General features: G+C 40.3%; 1 protein-coding gene across 1 annotated transcript in view; it reads right to left on the reverse strand.

The window, feature by feature from the left end:
* The window catches only part of PLB1 (phospholipase B1), a 109,907-nt gene that overhangs the window by 2,792 nt on the left and 87,641 nt on the right, over positions 1 to 19,474 (reverse strand). The window contains exon 58 of the mRNA XM_072927604.1: positions 17,843 to 17,908. Within this exon, the coding sequence (XP_072783705.1) occupies positions 17,843 to 17,908 (66 nt within the window). The remainder of the gene's footprint in view (positions 1 to 17,842; positions 17,909 to 19,474) is intronic.

Here is a 19,474-nt window from a genome sequence, read left to right on the forward strand (position 1 = left end):
GTTTGGGTTTGGGTTTGGGTTTGGGTTTGGGTTTGGGTTTGGGATTGGGATTGTACACATGCTCTCACAAAAGGTCTGCAGAAACACGTGTGGTCATGGCTGGCCACGCTGCGCTTTCCCTGGTGCCAGCTCTGGCTGGAGCTGGTCATTCCAAGCTCCTGCTCTTCCTCCCCACTGTGATTTGCCATCCTAGCCACCATGCTGATGTGTTTCTGGGACTGCACTGCAAGTCAGGTGTCTGCAGTGATCCAGATGAATAACAAATCCCTCTGGCTCTCTGGAAAGAAGTAGCTTTAACCCATGTTGCTCTGGGTGATCTGGTGTACAGCAGCCTCCCAAAGACACTGTCACAGCCCAGCTGAGGACTGAACTCTGTGGTTTGAGGCTGAAAGTGGCAGTGGCTGGTGGAGGAGGGGGCTGGCTGAGCAGACCCCAGAGCAGTGGTATGGGGTAGCTATACCATCAGTGGGCTAGCAGGGAGGCTACAGCTCCCAGCTGCAGCTCTCGAGTCCTACTGAGTCATCCCGTCACTCCAGATAAGCCTAGTGCCTTATCGTGCCTCAGCCTGCCACCTGCAAATCAGTGATAACAAAATTTAAATAATTCAGAAGAACATAGCAAGGCTTAATGGAGATTTGTAATATGTTTTGAACTCCCTACATACAGTAGAGTGGAATTTAAGGTATCGCTGTTACGGAGCGTGTTGCTAGTAGCGCTGTCTTCCTTTAATAATCCCTGCAAACTCCCTGTCTTCCTACTCTCATTATCAGTGCTAGGCTTTGGTGTCATTGTGTTGCTTGGACACCTTCTAATTTAAATTTCATGTTTTGATTTCTGGGTGATAACTTCAAACACCAATTTTCTTCTGCTACGCTATGCAGCCTTTTGCTCATTTTAATGAAACCTAGCAACCACAATGTAAATTGGAAATAACTACAGCCCATTAGACTATTGAAATCCCTGACGATTTGAATTATTCACTATTAACAGAACTTGTATAATTATAGGTTAAGATATCACTTAGGCATTTAGCATACATCAGCTCCACTGCTAATTTTTAGCTCTTGATCTGTATTAGTAACCTCAGCTTGCTAAATTAAAGGATATGCCTCCAATTAGCCTAAATTTAACATTCAAGAACACATCTCTAGTGGGATGATGCTTATAAGTTTAGAACATCCAGGCAATTTCAGCTGATCTACAAAGTCTCTATCACAAGTGAAAGAGAAAACATTTTCTTACAAACACTTCCGTGACTTTCACAGGGATAAAAGAATAAAGGACAAAACTGCATTTTGTGTAAGATCCAAAGCCAAAAGTGTGACAACCATTGCAGTCCTCTGCCCTTGTAGGGAGCCCCCAAAAAGTTTGTACCTGGGACAGAGGCAGCTGGGTCACTGAATGAGGACCTTCAGAAACCTAAACACTTAGTCTGAGGCAACAAGAAAGGATTGAGATGCACAGAAAAAAAGGAAGAGCACTGACATTGTTAGCAAAAAAAAAAAGCCAAACCAAACCAACACAGTAAACAACAAAACAGCAAAAAGTTGTTACTTTTCCTGAAGAACTTTGCCTGTGTTTAACACAGCAGAGTTGGGTAGAACACTTCTGTTTGTGCACTGGACGTGTTAGGCATGTACCACAGTGCAGGCAGTTGTGGCACCTGTGCAATGTGTGGTCCTCCTGAACAGAGTTTGGTGCTCTAAAAACAAAACTCTGCATAAGCTGAGTGTCAGAATTGAGCAGTGTAAATCCCTCATTCAAAGCTGATCTCATTTTTTGGGATTGTTCCCAGGAATCTTCAGCATCTTCTTTCCAATTAAATGACCAGAACAGTTAGTGTGACAAAGATAAAATTTCATATACTCATCCATTAAAAAAAGGCTGCTTTCTGAGTACAGGGTAAACTGTAATTGTCTGGTTAGGGATCTTAATAACAGGATTTCAGCTACCACGGAGCAGTTTTAACCCACTCTTGAGGGTCAGAAACTCAGCTGCAGTATCTTCAGCTGTATCTTCAGTATCTTCAGTAACACTCAACATTTGTCTTTTTTCTTCTGAGAGCAATGAGATTATTTTCTGTTTCCTAGTGTATAAATTAACTTTTCTGTTCCACTAAGAAAGAAAGATTCCTGGTAACCATCTGTGTATTTTTTCATACTATTTGATACCTGCTTGAGATTATTTCCTTGCACTAGATAGTCCTAGGTAATCACACTTTCACTTCTAGAAGGCCCTTTTAAAATATGGAGCTAGAAAATGGCTTAGGCTTCAAAGCAAATGATGAGTCTGTTCACACATACTGGTCAGAAGTTGGAATAGAATCTTAAAGCTTTTGTCTTGGCCAACACTGAGAAAAAATACAGCTTTTGACAGTGTTATGTCTTCTATTCATAATTCAATAAAATTAATTTCTGTAAACATGAGTGATCTTGTTAATGAGGAGAAATGTGTTGCACTTGGTAGCTGTATAATTGTGTCATAAGTATAATTCAAAAATTGGTTGCTAATATTGATGAGTGTCTCCATAGAAAAGCAATGGGTGATAACAAATCCTCTTGCTGGGAAATCTGCTTATAAACTTATAATTACAGAGAAGGGAGAAAGCACTAAACTGGAAAATGCTATTAAAAATGTAATAGAACCCAAATTATTCAAAGATTAGTCATGACATTCATTCAGCACAACTTGTTGCAAAGTGTGGATTCTATTGGAAACAATTGGAATCAAAAGATTATACTGCTAATACCTAACTTTGGTGTATCCAGAACAAATGAAAAAGAAAACAGAACATTTTCAGCTCACAGCACTCTGAGGATTTTTCCTCAGGTTTTTTTTTTCACTTAGGAAATTGGACCGTGTTATATAAAACCTTTTGTCATGCTAAGCAGTCACAGTAGTATGTGCATCTTTTTAGTTAGACCTCCAAAATTATGGGGTGCCTCACTCCTTAGACAGTTCCTTCTGGCCATTCCAAATTCCAAAACCATAATGCCCATAGTTGCCCTACCAGCCTCCAAATGAGGGCTTTGGTTGATGAATCTCAGATTTGGGACATCCTCCATGTGCTTGCAGTCCTGTTTCTGAGCAACCAGGTGTGGTCCAAGCACAGGTAGTACTGGTACTCTAATGCCTCTGTTTCATGAGGCTCCTTGAACTTTTCATTTCTTTGGCTGCATTGCTTGTCCCTGCTGCCAGGATTATTTGTGTCCTATGTAAAGTGGATGCCATCCAGTATAAAATCCAGTAACAGCTCTGACAGCAAGGACCAAAGCTGAGGTGCCTGACTAATTCAAGGCAGCTCACTGATGAGCACATGGGATTTTTCATCACCCTTTGGAGGCTGCTTATTCTACTCTGTGGTTGCTGGGAATGCCTGTGTGCCTGCCTTGAGTGCTTTGAATCACCCTACATGGACAGGGACTGACTCCTCAGCCCTTGCAATGTCTCAGTAGAGCTGCCTAAGCTTCCTGGCCTTCTCCTCTGCCTCTCCTTGTGTGGGTTTATGCCTGAACCCTTGCAGTTTTCTCTTTAAACCTGTCAAATGTTTAAGGAGTTTGGATTTCTCTCATCTACTCTGGAATTTTACTTTTAATTACTTAGAACAAAGACTTTTCCTGTTCTAATTAAACACCTTTTGCCTCAAGTGCAGACTATTTGTGCTTTTGCATGATCATTTACTTTTAAGATTTTGAAAGCATTTTTCACTTGCATGCTCCAGATGGCTTGCCAGTGACAACATTCATGCATTTAGTTCTTTTCTCTCATTAAGCCTGTGGATTTTCAAAATATTTCTGGAACGCAATCTTACAGTTTTCTCTCTCTCTCTCTTATTTTTTTTTTCCTTTGCCCTTTTCAACCCAAATGCAAGAAAAAGTACTAAATAGGTGTTTCCATGTCTGACTTAGATGTTGGGGTTTTTTTGGATGGGGGAAGAGTTGAAAGGGTATACAGGCAGTATACTACATTAGTGATGTCAACAGTCAGAAATACAACAGGCAGGTACAGTGCTGCTCAATTGCTGTAATCCCTTAAATCTGACCTCCTGCCCAACCTTCCTGAGTACATCTGCTCTGTGAATTAGCAGAATGAGCCAAGCTATTGACAACCCGAGCTGGTAAGGCTTCCCCACACAGCATCACACAGATGCATCTAGCCACAGCAGCCCATCCACAGACAAGAAAAGAGTCTCCTGCAGCTGTTAAGGCAGCCAGAGCCAGCAGCTGTATGGGGTTGAGGGAGAACCTGTTCCATGCAGGGCACAGCCTGCCTGGTGTGCCATAACATCTCTTAAATCCCTTTTGTCCCAGCTGCACCCGTGCACTGATTAGTAAGGAAGTTAGAGCTGGCATGAGTTCTACAGGATGGTGAAAAGTCATATAAATGTGTCAGTAAGTAGGACTAGGACAAGCAGACTAATTTTTTGCATGTTTTTGTACTTCCCAGGGTGTTGCTTTTCTCATTATACCACCCTCTGCTAGTGGGAGAATCCCATTAATGCAGCCTTTCTTTAAAGGGTCAGGCCTGATCTCTCTCAGGTGGGCTGGTGTCCTTCTGTTGACTTCTGAACTGGGTAAGAGTCAGACCCACTGTGTGGCTGGGGAAGGGGAGGTTTTGGAAAACAAATTATACTTTGTTAAGTGGTTAGAAGACACGCTGACTTAAATAAGCACTTAGCTCCCTTTTACACTTGAAAGTTTTGTCGTGCTGGTAGAGTTCTGCCAGTAAACTCCTCCTACATAATTAGAGGCTTTTTGCCTATAAAATGCATTCTAGTCTGGCAAGCAACATAAGCCAAAACATCAAAACCACCACTTGGTTTTTTTTTTTTTTCCTCCCTGATGTTATTGTATCTATGCAAGAGCTTTTGTTGAAGTAGTTATGTCATAAAAATCACCCTAAAAATCACCAAGCCTTCAAGTACAAACTAAAACCTTGTCTACCCAGCCAGATATGGCCGTGCTTTAAATAAAGTTATGGAAAATCAAGGTAAATTTGTTAGAACGTGCTGACCACAACTGAACAGTCATCAGAGATTAAGTTAAATCCCATTCATCACTATATGAGCTAACCCTATATCCAGAGTGGTATAATCTAATTTGACTTTTTCATAGCTGTGGTTGGACAGGAATTGTTCAACTTGCCTTAAACTATATAAAATTTTAATAGGGCCAGAATGAAATCTGCTTTATTTCAGTTTATTTTTCACTAGCATTATAACATATTTATTCTGACATCTCTTACTTTGGTTGTCATCACAATTAAGTGTGTTAAGCAGTCTTCCTTTTAGGCTTTCATATTTATTTGCCATTTTTTTTGATACCATGAACTCTAAGCATATCTGAGATCCCAATGAGAAAGAAATGTCTGTCACTTTTATATTCCACTGGATCTTTAAATGCAGACCCCCTAAAATTTATTAATTGCCTAAGTTAAACTATTTTCAAGCATTAATATAGCAGATTATCAATAAAAATGACAATATATCTTCTTAGATGAGTATCACTTTCTAAAGGAGGTCATTAGGCACACTCAGATTCACTTTTCCCAGCGGACAGTAATTTGATCTTGCATTTCTAATAGTCTACCACATTTTAATTATATTTCTTTCACATGAATGTTGCTAGCTTTCCCCAAAAATGCTGTCCTTCAGAAAACAGTAACAAGTTTTTATAATTGGCAAGGCTAGGACCTGAAGAAGTAATAGAAACTTACTTATTAGGCCCCATAGAAAATCAATACTACCTTACACATACAGTGCAAGTTTCACTCACTGCTATCCAAAGTCCATCTGCCAATGAAGGACTGGAGCCAGATTTGCCCCGGAATCAGTCACAGTTTGTTACTGAATTCAGAGGTGGTAGATTTAGGCCTATACTAAGTAAGAGAGAAATGTAATTTTTCTCTGAGATGCAATGAATTCTGCAGTGTGATGTGGAGCAGTTCAAACAGTTCTGCTTATTTCCCAGACATGAGAATGCCCATGACCATGCTGCAAGTACCAGCTAACAGTGTGAACAGGCTGTCAACAACAGTCAGAGCAGGAAATGCACAGTGCTATGTCCCGGTGATACCACTGCCAAATGTGACTGGACAACATAAATAGCCAAGGTGGAATTAAACTAGGCATTGTATCTTTATTTCAGAAAGCAATGGGGGTTTCCTACTTGCCACAGATAGGGTTTGTGCCTCACTGCAGGCAGGTATTGTGGCTCATGATATGTTTGAACTGTGTCTGGCAAAGAGAGGCTGTTGTGTCACTGTGACCTCTGTAAGACTTAACGTGACAATCATCCTTGGAGAGATCCCTGCCACCAGCACTTAAAGCTACAGAAAGGACAAACTGAAAGGCTGAACCAGGAACCAGGGGTGCAGTAGAGTACTGGCACATGCTTTCAATCATGGGATGCTAAATAGACACAGTGACTGAGGTTTTCAGAGGACCATGAGAAAGTCAAACACTTGGATATATTTTTCGTATTATTTTTTTGCCTACAAGAACAGTGAAGGACTAATGGTTGATATTCCACTTCAGGCCAGAGCCTCACATTGAAATAATGAAATTCTTGCTTCATTACTCAAGCAAACAGACCCAAGAGCAGTTTTTCTAAACACAAACAAAACTGATGCAAATGCAATTTTGTTGCTGGCACACAGCCTCCATGTGTATTGCACCCATTACTTTTGCTTTGGTGGCAGGCTGAAAAGAAAATACATATAAGCTTGCAAAGCTGTTTAAGGTCAATCCTGCCAGGCTAACAGTAGGGTTTTCTCTGACCATTTATTTACTATCTATCATTGTCGTCTGTATCACCACAGGAGAGTATCATCTCCTCTTTGCTCTCGGTGTTTGCTGTTACCCTCTGCAGCACCAATTGATTTCCCAGTACAGATAATAATAAACACCCATAACACTTACATAATCCACCCACAATTTTCCAAGAGAGGACATAAAAAAATATGCCTGTGAAAAGCAGAAGCTTTCAACTTCAAAGAATGCTGTGCCATTTTGGTAAATAGTCTTAAATATATAATTCAAGTGTGGAACTGGGAACTGTGCAATTCCAAAGATTCATTAGTTATTAGGTATCTTTTAGCTCCAGGCCACGGAGTGAATCTGGACCACATAAGCAGCGACAGAAAGTTTTTACTGCCTGGCAGCCAAGGGGAGAAGACGTGGTGTTCCATCCCACTCGGGTTTTCCATGGGCTGCTGACCACAATACGAAGACCCTGTACGGAACATTGTGCACAGATTAATCATCTGACTCTGATCTGGGAATTAGCCCTTTTGATTGGGGTAGATAAGCAATTGCCCTGCATGGAAAGCAGTCTTACCACTGCCCTTTCTGTATTTATCGTATGAAAAATGAATACAGGCAGACCTGTAGCCAGTCCAAATTGTCAGAGTTTGGGTCATTGATTTCAGAGTGATTACCATTGCTTATGCTGCTGAGAAGCTGACCCAGCAGGGTTTATACACATTGATGGAAGCCAGATTTTTTGCAAGCATTACATATACTTCTTATATATGTCTACTGTAGAATAATTCTCCCATCTTTTAAAGATATAAAATATGATTCTCAAATTACTTGCAATCAATCAATATCCAATGCACTAGATTCTTTTCCACCCTCTTACTATACCAGATTTCATTCATTTTACAGCACATTGGAGTAAAACACATGGGTTTAGATTTTTGAGAGTGCCTTTTTGAGAGTGGTACTTTTTCTGGGAAACTACTTTCAAAGTTGGATAAGTGGTTTTTATTTTCTTTTTTTTTCTGTGCATTCATTAATGCAGTCTCAAATTCTGATATTTCTGTCCTTTTCAACCTTTGATAGATAAGAACAGGACACACCATAGAGCATTCAGAATTCCCATTTCACTGCAAACTTTTAACTTGCTCTATACATCACATAGCTCATTCTGCTGCTAGGGGAAGGTATGTACAAATTATATACTGGGTATTAGTGGTGTTAAATTCTAAGAACTCTAAACTCTAACTTATAAGAAGTACACCTGTCATTACATATTTCAAGACATGGGCAGAACACTTTTTTAACTGTCTGAGGAAGCAGCATGGGTGCAGTCTCATGCTTAAGAACAGCCATTTCTTCTTCCTTACATCTCATGAACAGCAATAAACAGCTGCTGTGATTAATGAAATTATCTACAACCTTCTCCAACCTGACTTGAGTATTTAGTTAGTCAAAGCAGTTCTTTACTTCCCATGTGACAAAGCAACAACAGTTCCTATAATTAATATAAAAGCAATAATAAATACTTTTGAGAATATGAGCTTTATGAATGTTTACTGAATGCTTGAACAGAATTAAAAAACCCCAAACTCCTCCAAAAATGATGATATAACCCCATGTTTCCCTGCCCTGAGTTTCTGGAGGCGAGCTGTACACGCCCCAGTGGCTCTGCTCCGATGTGGGCGAGAGGAGGGGACATGAAACCCACATGAATGAGGCCGCTGGCCAAACTCCCTGTTTGTGGCACACCTCAGAGGCACACACACCCACAGAGGTGTGGCTGTGTTTTCAGTGCTGTAGGGCACCCGAAGACAAGCTGGGAAAAGAGCCTGGGCAAGTGGAAGATTTGCATCTCCTCATGGAGAACCCCACCAGTGTGACAGACCCAATGTCTGGGTCTCATGGCTGGCTCATGGTCTGCACCTGTTATCAACCTGAGCAGCACAGATCAGCCTGGCAAAACAGCACCATTTTTTGGTATTCCTAAATGGAATACCAAAAATACCCTTTGGTATTCCTAAATGAGGTGTTCCAATGTCCCTTTTTAATCTCTGCAGCTGCCATTTCATATGCCATACAGCTTTTCACCTGCCAAGAGCCTTTAACTCACAAAACATAAAATAAAACTTCAAAGCATCTCATCCCAGCCACATCAATATGAAATTTTTCATCATTTACTTGGTTCTTTTTTCAAAGAAAAAAGAAATATTTCTTTGGGGGAGAGGCACAGAGACCTACTGATCTACTGACTTCAATGTCAAATTGGCAGATCACATACAGCTTTCCCAAAGCTTCTCTGTTGCTGAGTACCCCACTTTTCCATGGCTTAGCATGACCTCCTGAAGGGGGATTTACTCAAGTAACATGCTGCTTTTCCCAATAGCATTTTCTCTTGCCAGCACCGATCTTGTCAATGAGCAATTAGTGATTCTAGCTTCACGGTGGACCAAATAAATGTTTTGTGTATTTGAATAACATCTGCTGCATTGGCTGGAACTGCAAATAGAATGGACACAAAACCAACTTTGGCTTCATGGAAGAAAGTTCAGTGAAGTAAAAGTTTGGTGATTCTAACGGAGCTCAAAGTTATTTGACATGGGTTGAATTTGAGCCTGAAAGAAGGGCAAATTGAGACCATACAAAGACTTGAAGAATAGTTCCATAAAGAAAAAAAGTACCTTATCAGATAAGCATTCACATTAATTTTTATTCAATGTCATTCAAGGAAGTGATTTTTTCATGCAAACAGGTTATGTTAAGATTAGTTCTGAAATCCTAGAACAAGTGATTGGTCTCTGTTTCTGAGGCATGACTGAATCCTCAATGAGTAGAGGACAAAAGAGAGGTTTTGTGGCAAAACAGCAGGCAAATGAAGAGCCTACAACCCTGGGAGGGGACTGATAGGGGCAGGCCTGAAGAGAGGCAGAGGCATCACCATTTGCCTATCAAGGGAAGTGTGAGGTAGGGCAAAGGCAAATCTTTCTGTCAAGGTTTGGTGCAGACAGGAGAACCTTACACCCAGCTGCCAAGCTCTTTATGCAGGTGGCTTCCCTTCCAGAAACAGGTAAGCTCCTAGCTGTGGCCTTGCCATACAGAATACATGAAAAAATATTATAAATAGTGTCCACCATACATTGGGACTAAAAAGGGAGAGCTGTGGCATAGTGCCGATTAGCCCATGATTTTATTCTGCTTTTTTTTGCTTTGCTCTTCTTTTCCTAAAGTTTTCCACTGTTTTAATTTCTCCCTCTCTAATTCAAGGGGTGTTTGAAAAACCATTCAACCATTCCTCTCCATGAACTACAGTGGAGTTTGGATCAAATCCTACAATACATTAGCAGCTTGTTAAATTGCTAAACATGCTTGCTTCACAATCTTTGTGCTATATATTGCTTCATCAGATGAAACTATGATAAAATTTGATCATATGGTCTAATTCCAAGGAAGGCCAGTAGTCTACCCTAGTCAGAACTAGCATGCCAGCTCAGCTTTTTACTCCTTGGGAAAGCTGGGCTCCACTGAGCACAGGCTTTCACCGCTGGTAGGTGGCCAGATTTACAATACAATAAATGACTTGCTCCTGGAGAGAATAGTAATCAGATAAATACAGTGAATTCTTTATACTGTCTGGAGGCAGTCTCTGAACAAAACCCCATTTCATACAGCCTATTGTGACTGAATGTTATTTTACAGGGATATGTGCATTTTGTATGACAGCTTATTTTTAAGAATGTTTATTTTTTGAATAGTGATCTGTATTTTACTATCACTATGAATCCAGGCAAAGGAAACTTGTGGCTCACAGTCCATTGCCCATATCAGTCCTCACTCCCAGTACATTCAAAGTATGATGTGAGTCTAAATTTACGGCTCATCAAAGCCTGTTAAGTATAGGAAAGGTTTTTTCTCTTCTGATTTAACCTAGTAAGTAATCATAAAGAAGCCAAGAAGGAGAAAAAATTGTTCAGAATAGGTTTCTCTGCAGTAAACACTCAAAGACTGTGAAAAGATTATGCCAGTATCATTACCAGAATATAAAACTGGGATAAAGGAATAATACATATTTCAATGTTGCAAACAATGAGGTTACAAAATTAATTAAAGAACCTTGCCCATATATAAAATATGGTGGGCTAGTCTAGTCTTAAACCTGTAAGTGAAAAACATATGGGGTTTAAAATGAGTACCTCAGCTGGTGCTCTGGACAAAACCCTTTAACCAATAATTAAATTAGTAAAATCATAAGTTGTTTGGCATTTTGGGGGTGTTTCTTTGGTTTTTTGTTTTGTTTTGTTTTGCTTTTGGTTTTGGGTTTTTTGGTTGGTTGGGGTCTTTTGGTTTGCTTTAGGTTGTGTTTTTTTTTTTTTTTTTTAATTGATTTGGGTTGGGGTATTTTTTTGGTTTTGTTAAATTGCTATATATATATATATATTGCTATATATATTAATAATATACCTGCCTTAAGACACCAAAACTCTCTCCATGTCTGAGAAGCTAAGCGCCTACAACCATAACATGTTGGCTGCTTCTGTAGCTTTGTCAAGGAGACCTCACTGGCAGATTTAGGGCCAGTTTAGTGGTTCTCAATCTAGGATTATAATAAATATATGGAGACTTTGATACCTCTTTCTTGCTTTCCTTCCTCCTTCCTTTTCTTATTAGCTTTGGTATCAAAGACCTTCACCCTGTAACACTTGTTCCTTGGACTTCAGAATAAATGCATCCAGTGCCCATGAAACCCTACAGAGAGCACACTGCACGTGGGTTGGGTGAGCAGGGAAGCATACTCAGGGACAAATAACTCCCATGCCTGTAACAGTTCCTCCTAACTGCATCTGCACATCTGGCATTCATCTATCTCTCTCTATATTTGCTAGCAGCTTTATTAATATCTAGGCCACTAAGCAGATTTTCTCTTCAAAACCTGTGGCCCAAATTCTTAAGAACACACATTATATCCCCTTAAAAGGACAGAGAGGAGTGTGCCTGTTTGTTTACATTTGATTAGAAAGCACAGGCAATGAGCTAAATTGTGGCACGTTTGCATAAGAAACAGTGGAAATTTGCTTGATTAAGAGAAAGTGTTCCAATAGATTTCTGTTTTCTGGTCAGTACCTGCCCTGCATTCAACTCGCCTTATGATGGTTAATTCTGTCAAAAGTATAAACACAAGCTAGGGGGTCAAGCCTAGAAGCCAGCAGCTGTGTCCCCTGCCTCTTCACATCCAAAATCCCTCATGTTAAAGAAGACTGCTGCACAGCTATTTAATTGTTCAGCCACTTAAAGGACAACAAAACCAGTTAAGCATTTCTGAACCCTCATCTTACACTGGCTGTCAGCTCTCTAAAGAGCATCTTTTCACCTTAGAATATAGTCCAGAACAGTAAGAGACCCCACAATGAAGCCTCCCATACAGGACCACTTAATGAAACTAACACCCTGTGGTTTAAGAAAGACAAATTGTGCATTTCAATTTGCTTGAGAACGTCCTATGGATGTTGGAGTGGAATGATTTTTTTATATACTGATGGCACAGGCTGGGAGAGTGCTCACCTGGTTTTGTTCCCTGGCCTTAGCTAATAACTTCTAGCATCATCCTGGGCACACTAATTATCTCCTGGTTACATTTAGAAAAATCCCATGAATAACTTTCCAAAGCTGTTTTTTTTTTTTTCTTCAGAATTCTTAATGATATGAAATGATTAAATCAGGATTAATGGTGTTTCTAAAAATACATACTTGTGCAGACACAGGTTGTTCGGTCCAGTGCAGGAAAGAAGGTTAAATTATACAACATAAGCAGAAGTTCAGCATAGATGATCAGAACAGTCCCTGCTGGACTTAATATCCATGAATTAATGTATGACAGGGGATAAATGCAGTGGGACACAGTGTGATTACTGACTCCAGCTCCTGCTCCCTCTTCTATGAAGTGGCTCCCAAGCCTAGCAGTTTACAACCCCCACTGCATCCCTGAGGAAATATACCATCCATACATTGCTGCTGGGGCACAGGACACTAAAAAGCAACAGAAAAGGCCACATAATTTTATTATGCAAGAATACGTGCATTTTGGTCACAAATGTAGGGATAAGCAAATCTTCAAGATGGAAGCAGAAAATCAAGGGTCAGAACAGAATTTTCCTGTCATCATTACATAAGTAGGAAACATTTGGGATCTCTCATGCTTGCTTTTTTTGGCTTTTAAAAAAAACTTTTTCCTTTCTTTTCTTTGAAGTCTCAAACACTGACCATTATTCAAGTCTGAATCACAGAATGGTTTGGTTTGGTTTGGACCTTAAAAATCATTGAGTTCCAGACCCTCTGCCATGGGCAGGGACACCTTCCACTAAACCAAATTGCTCAGAGCCTCATCCTACTTTACCTTAAGCACTTCAGGGATTGGGCATCCAGAGCTTCTCTGGGCAACCTGTTCTAGTGCCTCCCCACCTTCACAGTAAAAAATTTCTTCCTAAAATCAAATCTAAATCTGTCCTCTTTCAGTTTAAAGCCACTTCTCCTTGTCCTATCACTAAAATGATGAAAATCTTAACAGGTTAATGGCTTCATCCTTAGTGCAGGGTACACTTTTTAAAATGTGCTAGGTTGGAAGAGTTCTTTTTAAAAACACACTAAGTAGGTGCCTTTGACAAAATAATTTTTTTCAGTGTGAGCTTTTATCTTTGACTGTTCTTCAAAAGGGGATCACCCAGTGCTGACTTAAGGCAGTGGTAAAGCTTCCATGTGACTTCAGTGACCCAACCCTTTGCCACTGCTCTTATTCGATCCACCCAGCACAATGAGTCAACTGATTGAATTTAGGAATCTGCTGTACACCTGTAATCTATTGTGCTGTCATCTCAGAAAGCACTATTGTTAAAGAATGACATAGTCTTTCCTTTAGAATTTACTGTCCCAATAAAATTATTCACCCAATCTCCAGTTCCTAGAAAACTCCACAGAGGAAATCAGATTTTCAAGAGGGTCCTTTCTCATCACTAACAACCAAGTAAAAAGTGAACCATTGCAGAGGACTTGATGTGAAATACAGAGATACACCAGTCCTCCTTTTTTTTTTTTTTTTTAGAGAGAAACCTCAAGATAATTCAGCTATTCAGCTGAATGATTAAAGGATATAATTTTCATGAGTCTTTAGAGCATATACAGAAATCAAGAGCACCATCCAAATTTTGCCACTAATTTGCTATGGTTAGGTCACTTAAACTCTCCATTCTCCCTTATTCTTGCCCATAAAGTAAAGCCAATTCTAATGACTGCTCTTATTGCAGAAATACTGCAGGAAGGAAGATTAAAGGAAGATTTAATTAACTAATATTTTTCCAACAGGGGAAATACATAAAGTACTCAGCAAATGCAGCATGTTACTACTAGTGCCAAAGCAGTGGTGGATAGTAAGAGTGCCAGCCCTTTTAGCTAAGGGAGAGATAGAAAAAATCTCTTTATTGAGATGGAACCAAAATTGAAATGGGTTCAATTTTTACAAATTTTCACAACTGCACATTCCAGAACTTGCTTAAAACCCCAGACATTATGAAATCACACAACTTATTTGCTGTTTTTTGAAACCAGGACTGTGACTCCCTCATCTCCACAAACACTCTTCAATCTTCTACTGCTTCTTCACATACTATTTTCCATTACATATTTTAAAATCTTTAAAACTTGTTTGATAAATACTGTGTTTCAGCCTAGGATGGTTTTTCTTTGCACATTAACAGATGAAAGCTGCCAGAAATGATGATAAAGAAACTCAGGTAGTATAAAAGTACTCTTCAGTTGGCTTAGGATGACTTATACTTTGAGGATCTGGACACAAACCAAGAGGAAGGTTGCCAACAGAGCTTTTCCTCAGCAACCGTCTCTTAGAGAGGCTGTTGCAATCCCAAATAATTTCCTCTATTAAACCCCTGTTCCAGCTCAGGAGTTCCTTCCTTTTGCAGTAGCAATGGGAAAATGCAACCAACAGCATCAGACCCATCTGTACAAGTAGTTTAACTACACAGATCCATGATTAGTATTTCAATTTGTGCACTGTGCTTACCAAAGAAGCTTGAGAGCCAGCTTCAATTCATAAGGAAACATATTTTTCAAGGCCATCTGAGCCGACATGTTCACAAAAGAACACCATATGACTCACTGAAATCAAGATCCTCCTCAGCAATAAAAACCTGGGGAAAGAGAGGATTTGCATCTTGCCCAGGATGTCAACAGGATTTGCTCAATGACAAAAGACACACTGATCACTGGCAGCCTAAACCCAGCACAGCAGGCATCAGCACTTAGTCCTGTCCTTGTAGCTATCTTGGATGTGTTCATAATTTCCCTAATTTCATCAGTTTCATTAAGATGAGAATGTTCACATCAGTAAACACACACATTTGGTGAAATGAGCTTGTATGATAAGATTACACTCTGTGCTGGAGTTTCCCTACTAGCAGGATGTGCAGCTGACATGGGGACGTGCCTGAGGCACACAGAGAAGCTGATGTTAGTGCACCCCTGCTGCCACAGTGCAGTCCAGGTTTGTGGTTTGGGTCGTGGTCATTAAGAAGCTCAGCAGACTGATTTTTTTCCTTATTTATCTCTTCACTGTAGCATTCAACTTCACTAGGTTTATGTCTTACACAAAATGTACTGCTACATGTAGAGGAGAATAATACATACTACATACAGAAAAAATATCCTGTAAGGACCTTTCAACATCATTTCCAGATATAATATTTTTCTGGTTATAAAACAACTCCTCAGTATCTTCAGCTGTGCATGGTGACATGACAAACCCAACACAGTCATATCAAGGAATTTATCTGTTTCCATCTTCTTTCCTGTCACCAGCTGTATGAGAATCATTTACTTAAAAGCAACTTTGAAATACAAGTATTTTGACCTCAAGTATATCAAAACATCTCCAGGCAACCTCCATGCAGGACCAGCTGAGTATAGACCCATTTCCACCATGACATGAGGAATAATGTCATTTGATCTCATTCTTTTTATCTTTTCTAATGCTTTTGTCTCTTTTGCCTACTCCTCCTGTTACCTGGTGTGCAATATGGACCTTAAGAGATCCAGGGTACATTGTCTCAGAGAAATAGCAATTAATTATTAAACCTGTCTCTATAACAGCCTTCCAGGTGTTGAGACAATCTGTAAGCTAAGCACTGATGTTTATCTCTGTAACATGGCACTATTGTATGAAACCTGTCAGCCCAACTGCTGCAGAAGCCTTTTCTGTTTTATTTATTTTTTATGGAATCGCCTTACAGTGGAAAAAAATGCCTATTTACAGAAAAAAAAGAGACAATCTGTGGTTAAATCCTCCCTTTTGTCCAGTTCTGGGCAGGCATGTGTCACCATGCAAAAGATCACACTGATTTCAGTACTGTCCTTATCACCTTTGCTGTGTAAGCAGTCAGGAGCTGGAAACCTGGAGCCAGGTTTAGATGCAGCACTTGCCATTTCCAAGCCAGCTCCTTTCTTGTGGGACTACACATGTCTACACATCATCTGACTAATTTTAAGGTTGTCCAAGGAAGGGGAATGGAGTGGGTGAGGGATGAGAATCTGCTGCCAGCAAAAAAACCCCAAAATTGTAGGGTGAGATTTTGTGCCCTGCAGTTGCCAGATGAACCTTTGGTGATTAGATTTCCTTTGTCTACCTTTATCAGCATCGTTGCAGTTATTTTTTTTCATGGTCTATAACAATACATTAAAAATCCCTTTCAGGGATCTAAAACTATTGTCATCACAGTGCAAACAACCTAAAAGTAACTTCATAAACACTGCAGGAGTCCAGGTTTCTTATGGGTTTGTTTCTCATACTTATTTGAAGGTACAAACTGAGGCACTTTTTTTGGTGCCTAACTAAGTGTATCTCCCTTATGAACTTTTTGGTATCTACTAAGAAAAAATGTATCTGCCACTTTTCTTTCTGGCATGTGACTCCAGGGTTCCTCTCTGCTCCAGCTGGCTGCCTGCTCGCACAAAACTTGCAGGAATTCAATTAGCTTTAAGGCCACTCTCCAGCAGCCAAATTAAATCAACTGGTGTGTTCAACAGTTATCTGAGGATGTACAGAACATGATAGCCCTATTTCCTGAGGAAACCAGACTAGCAATTCCTACTTCTAAGACCTAATCACTTGCAATGAATGTATGAAATAAATGGGAAAATGTGAAGATTACAGAAAGGCCAAAGTTAGGTAATAAGAAGTGGAACATTCTATTGTGCAAGAAAATGAACATTAGTCACAGTGCAATGCTGACAGCTGGCACTAGCTTTGCAACCAGGCAAGGCATTTAAAGGAAGAAGGTGGCAAGGTGGCATTTTGCCCCAAATCACCTTAAATATGCAAAGCAGCATGGGGGGAAACCCAACTTGAAGGGAACCAGTAGGAGATACATAAGCAAAAGTGGTTGTGTCATATGAGCAGGGATGAGCTTTCCCACCCTGGATCCATGTGCTGATCCAGGGAGACTGAGCTGCCTCCAGCTTTACTCCAGGACTTGCCATTCACCCTGCCCTTGGTCTGGGGGCTCATCTTCCAGCTGAGCATCTCATGGAAACACTCCTGCTGCCTCAACCCAAATGGAGCAAATTTGTAAATTCAGACATGAGCAGGTGGAGAGCTGCTGCTGTGGGAAGTCAGCAGACAGTAACTTTTTGCACTGTTTGCAAAAGAGGTGTCTGTCCACATTCTCCACAGGGCAACTGGTCCTGGGGAGGGACTGTGATTTCAGGCACCTTCTGTACCAAAGTGAAATGCTTGCACTTTTCAGTATGGCCAAGAAAAAGGGAGTTAATGTGTGTTGAGTTAATCTCAATATGTTTCTGGCATTTCCTGGGTTACAGGAGACACCTGGGCTCTTTAATTTTTTTGCATGGGTGAGTACTGGAGGTTTGAATGGAAAGAAAACAGAAATTTAAAGAATTTCTGTGGCATGTTTTGGCTGAGCAAAAAGCAGCAGCAACCAGGTGCTGGTGGCTGAATGGTTGGAAATGTGGGCCACAATGGCAGAGCCAGGGCACAGTACAAGGTTCTGTGGAGCTGGGACTACTCACAGGTTTGACTGCTTCACGTATCCATAAGGCAAAGTCAGGCATTCTGTTTGATCGAGTGAAATGAGCCTGGAATAAATAAATAAATAAATAAATAAATAGATAGATAGATAGATAAATAAATGTGAGAATTACGAGCTGAAGCAGTAACAAATCAGGCATGTATTCTTTGCCTCTAGAAAAACTTCCTCTCCCTGCATTGAGAGCAGGAGTTGGCTCTTATCAGCTCTTTCCCTTTTCTATCTCCCTGCTGTCAGAACTACCTTTTTCCAAGGGAGCTTTTTCCCCACTGGCTAAGCCTGATGCTTTAAGGCCCATGAAGGTTTTAAAGCTGCTTACAGATTGCAATGTGACCTTTTTTAGTCTTCAGACTGAGATTGACTCACGTGAACTCAGAGTCCCTGAACATGGGTAGCAAATTGTCTTTCATATTTTTAAACTGCCAGAAAGTAATTAGTTCTAAATAATAAATGTCACGTGGCTTGCAAAATACATATCCAGCCTATTTAAGAATATTTAATGCTTGTGGTAAGTTTTTTATCTCCAAGTATTTTTATCTTAACTAGTGGTTTCAGCCATTGGCCTCAGAACTGCCTATAAGAAGGAAGGAGAAAGATAAATATCATACATTATACTCTTAAAAGGTGAAGAAAAGAGAAGAGTAAGCCAAAGACAGAACTTGGATGAGACCCAGGAGAAATAAGGACTGACTTGTGCATGCATTAGCCATCATGGTTGCAGTGCTTTGCAGAAAGGCTGTGCTTTACACTGGCTTATTGCCAGCCACCAGGCAGGAAGCTTTTCTGCAAGCCCCATTCTCAGCATCTGGCCTCTGGGAAAGGCAGGACAGGAGGCAGAGCAGGTCCCCACTCCTGCTTCACCCAGTACTGACTGCTGTGCCAGTCTGCAAGGCAGGCAGGGGACACATATCTTGGCTCCACGTGAATATTGCATGATTCCTCTTTCCTCTCTCCAGTTCACTAAGCTCTCATTTCCTACGCCTCTGCTAGTGCAGTTCAGGCTGAAAAATAATCTTTGTAATGCCCAAGCTTGTTTGCTTTCTTTGGGGATGTTTATTTAATATCTCCTCACTAATGAGCCAGGTTTTTTCTATGATCCACAAGGCATCAATATTGCATGTACTCAGAGACCCGAAGGCTAAGAAATACAGGGATGCTAAGCACTGTGTATTTCAAGCACAAGTGTTTTGTTAATAGCAACAGCTAAACAAGTCAGGGAACAGCCTGAACTTCTGGAGTCAAAGCACATAAAGGTTAATGGGCAAAATGCCACAGGAGCCTTTCTGCAGTGGGAATTTATGATTTACAAGTGTACCAAGTCAAGACTGCTTTAATCACTAGATTACGCTAAGTACTTGCCAATTTTAATATAGTAAACCACTATTTTTTTCCTACTTCAGCATCAAAAAAACTTCCCTTCTTAAATATAGAAACATATAATCAGATTCTTATAAAATGCTTTCCCCCTCCTTCCCCAAGAAAACATTAATATTATTAATAACACCCTCAAGATCTCTGAGAAAGGGGTGCAGAGGATGGGAGCAGATTTTACCTCTTCCTCCGTGTCTCTATCCTGTTTTGTGCCTCCCATGAGTATTTGCTTGGAGGCTCTTGT

Source organism: Taeniopygia guttata, chromosome 3 (assembly GCF_048771995.1).
Source record: "Taeniopygia guttata chromosome 3, bTaeGut7.mat, whole genome shotgun sequence".
Classification (NCBI taxonomy): Eukaryota; Metazoa; Chordata; class Aves; order Passeriformes; family Estrildidae; genus Taeniopygia; species Taeniopygia guttata.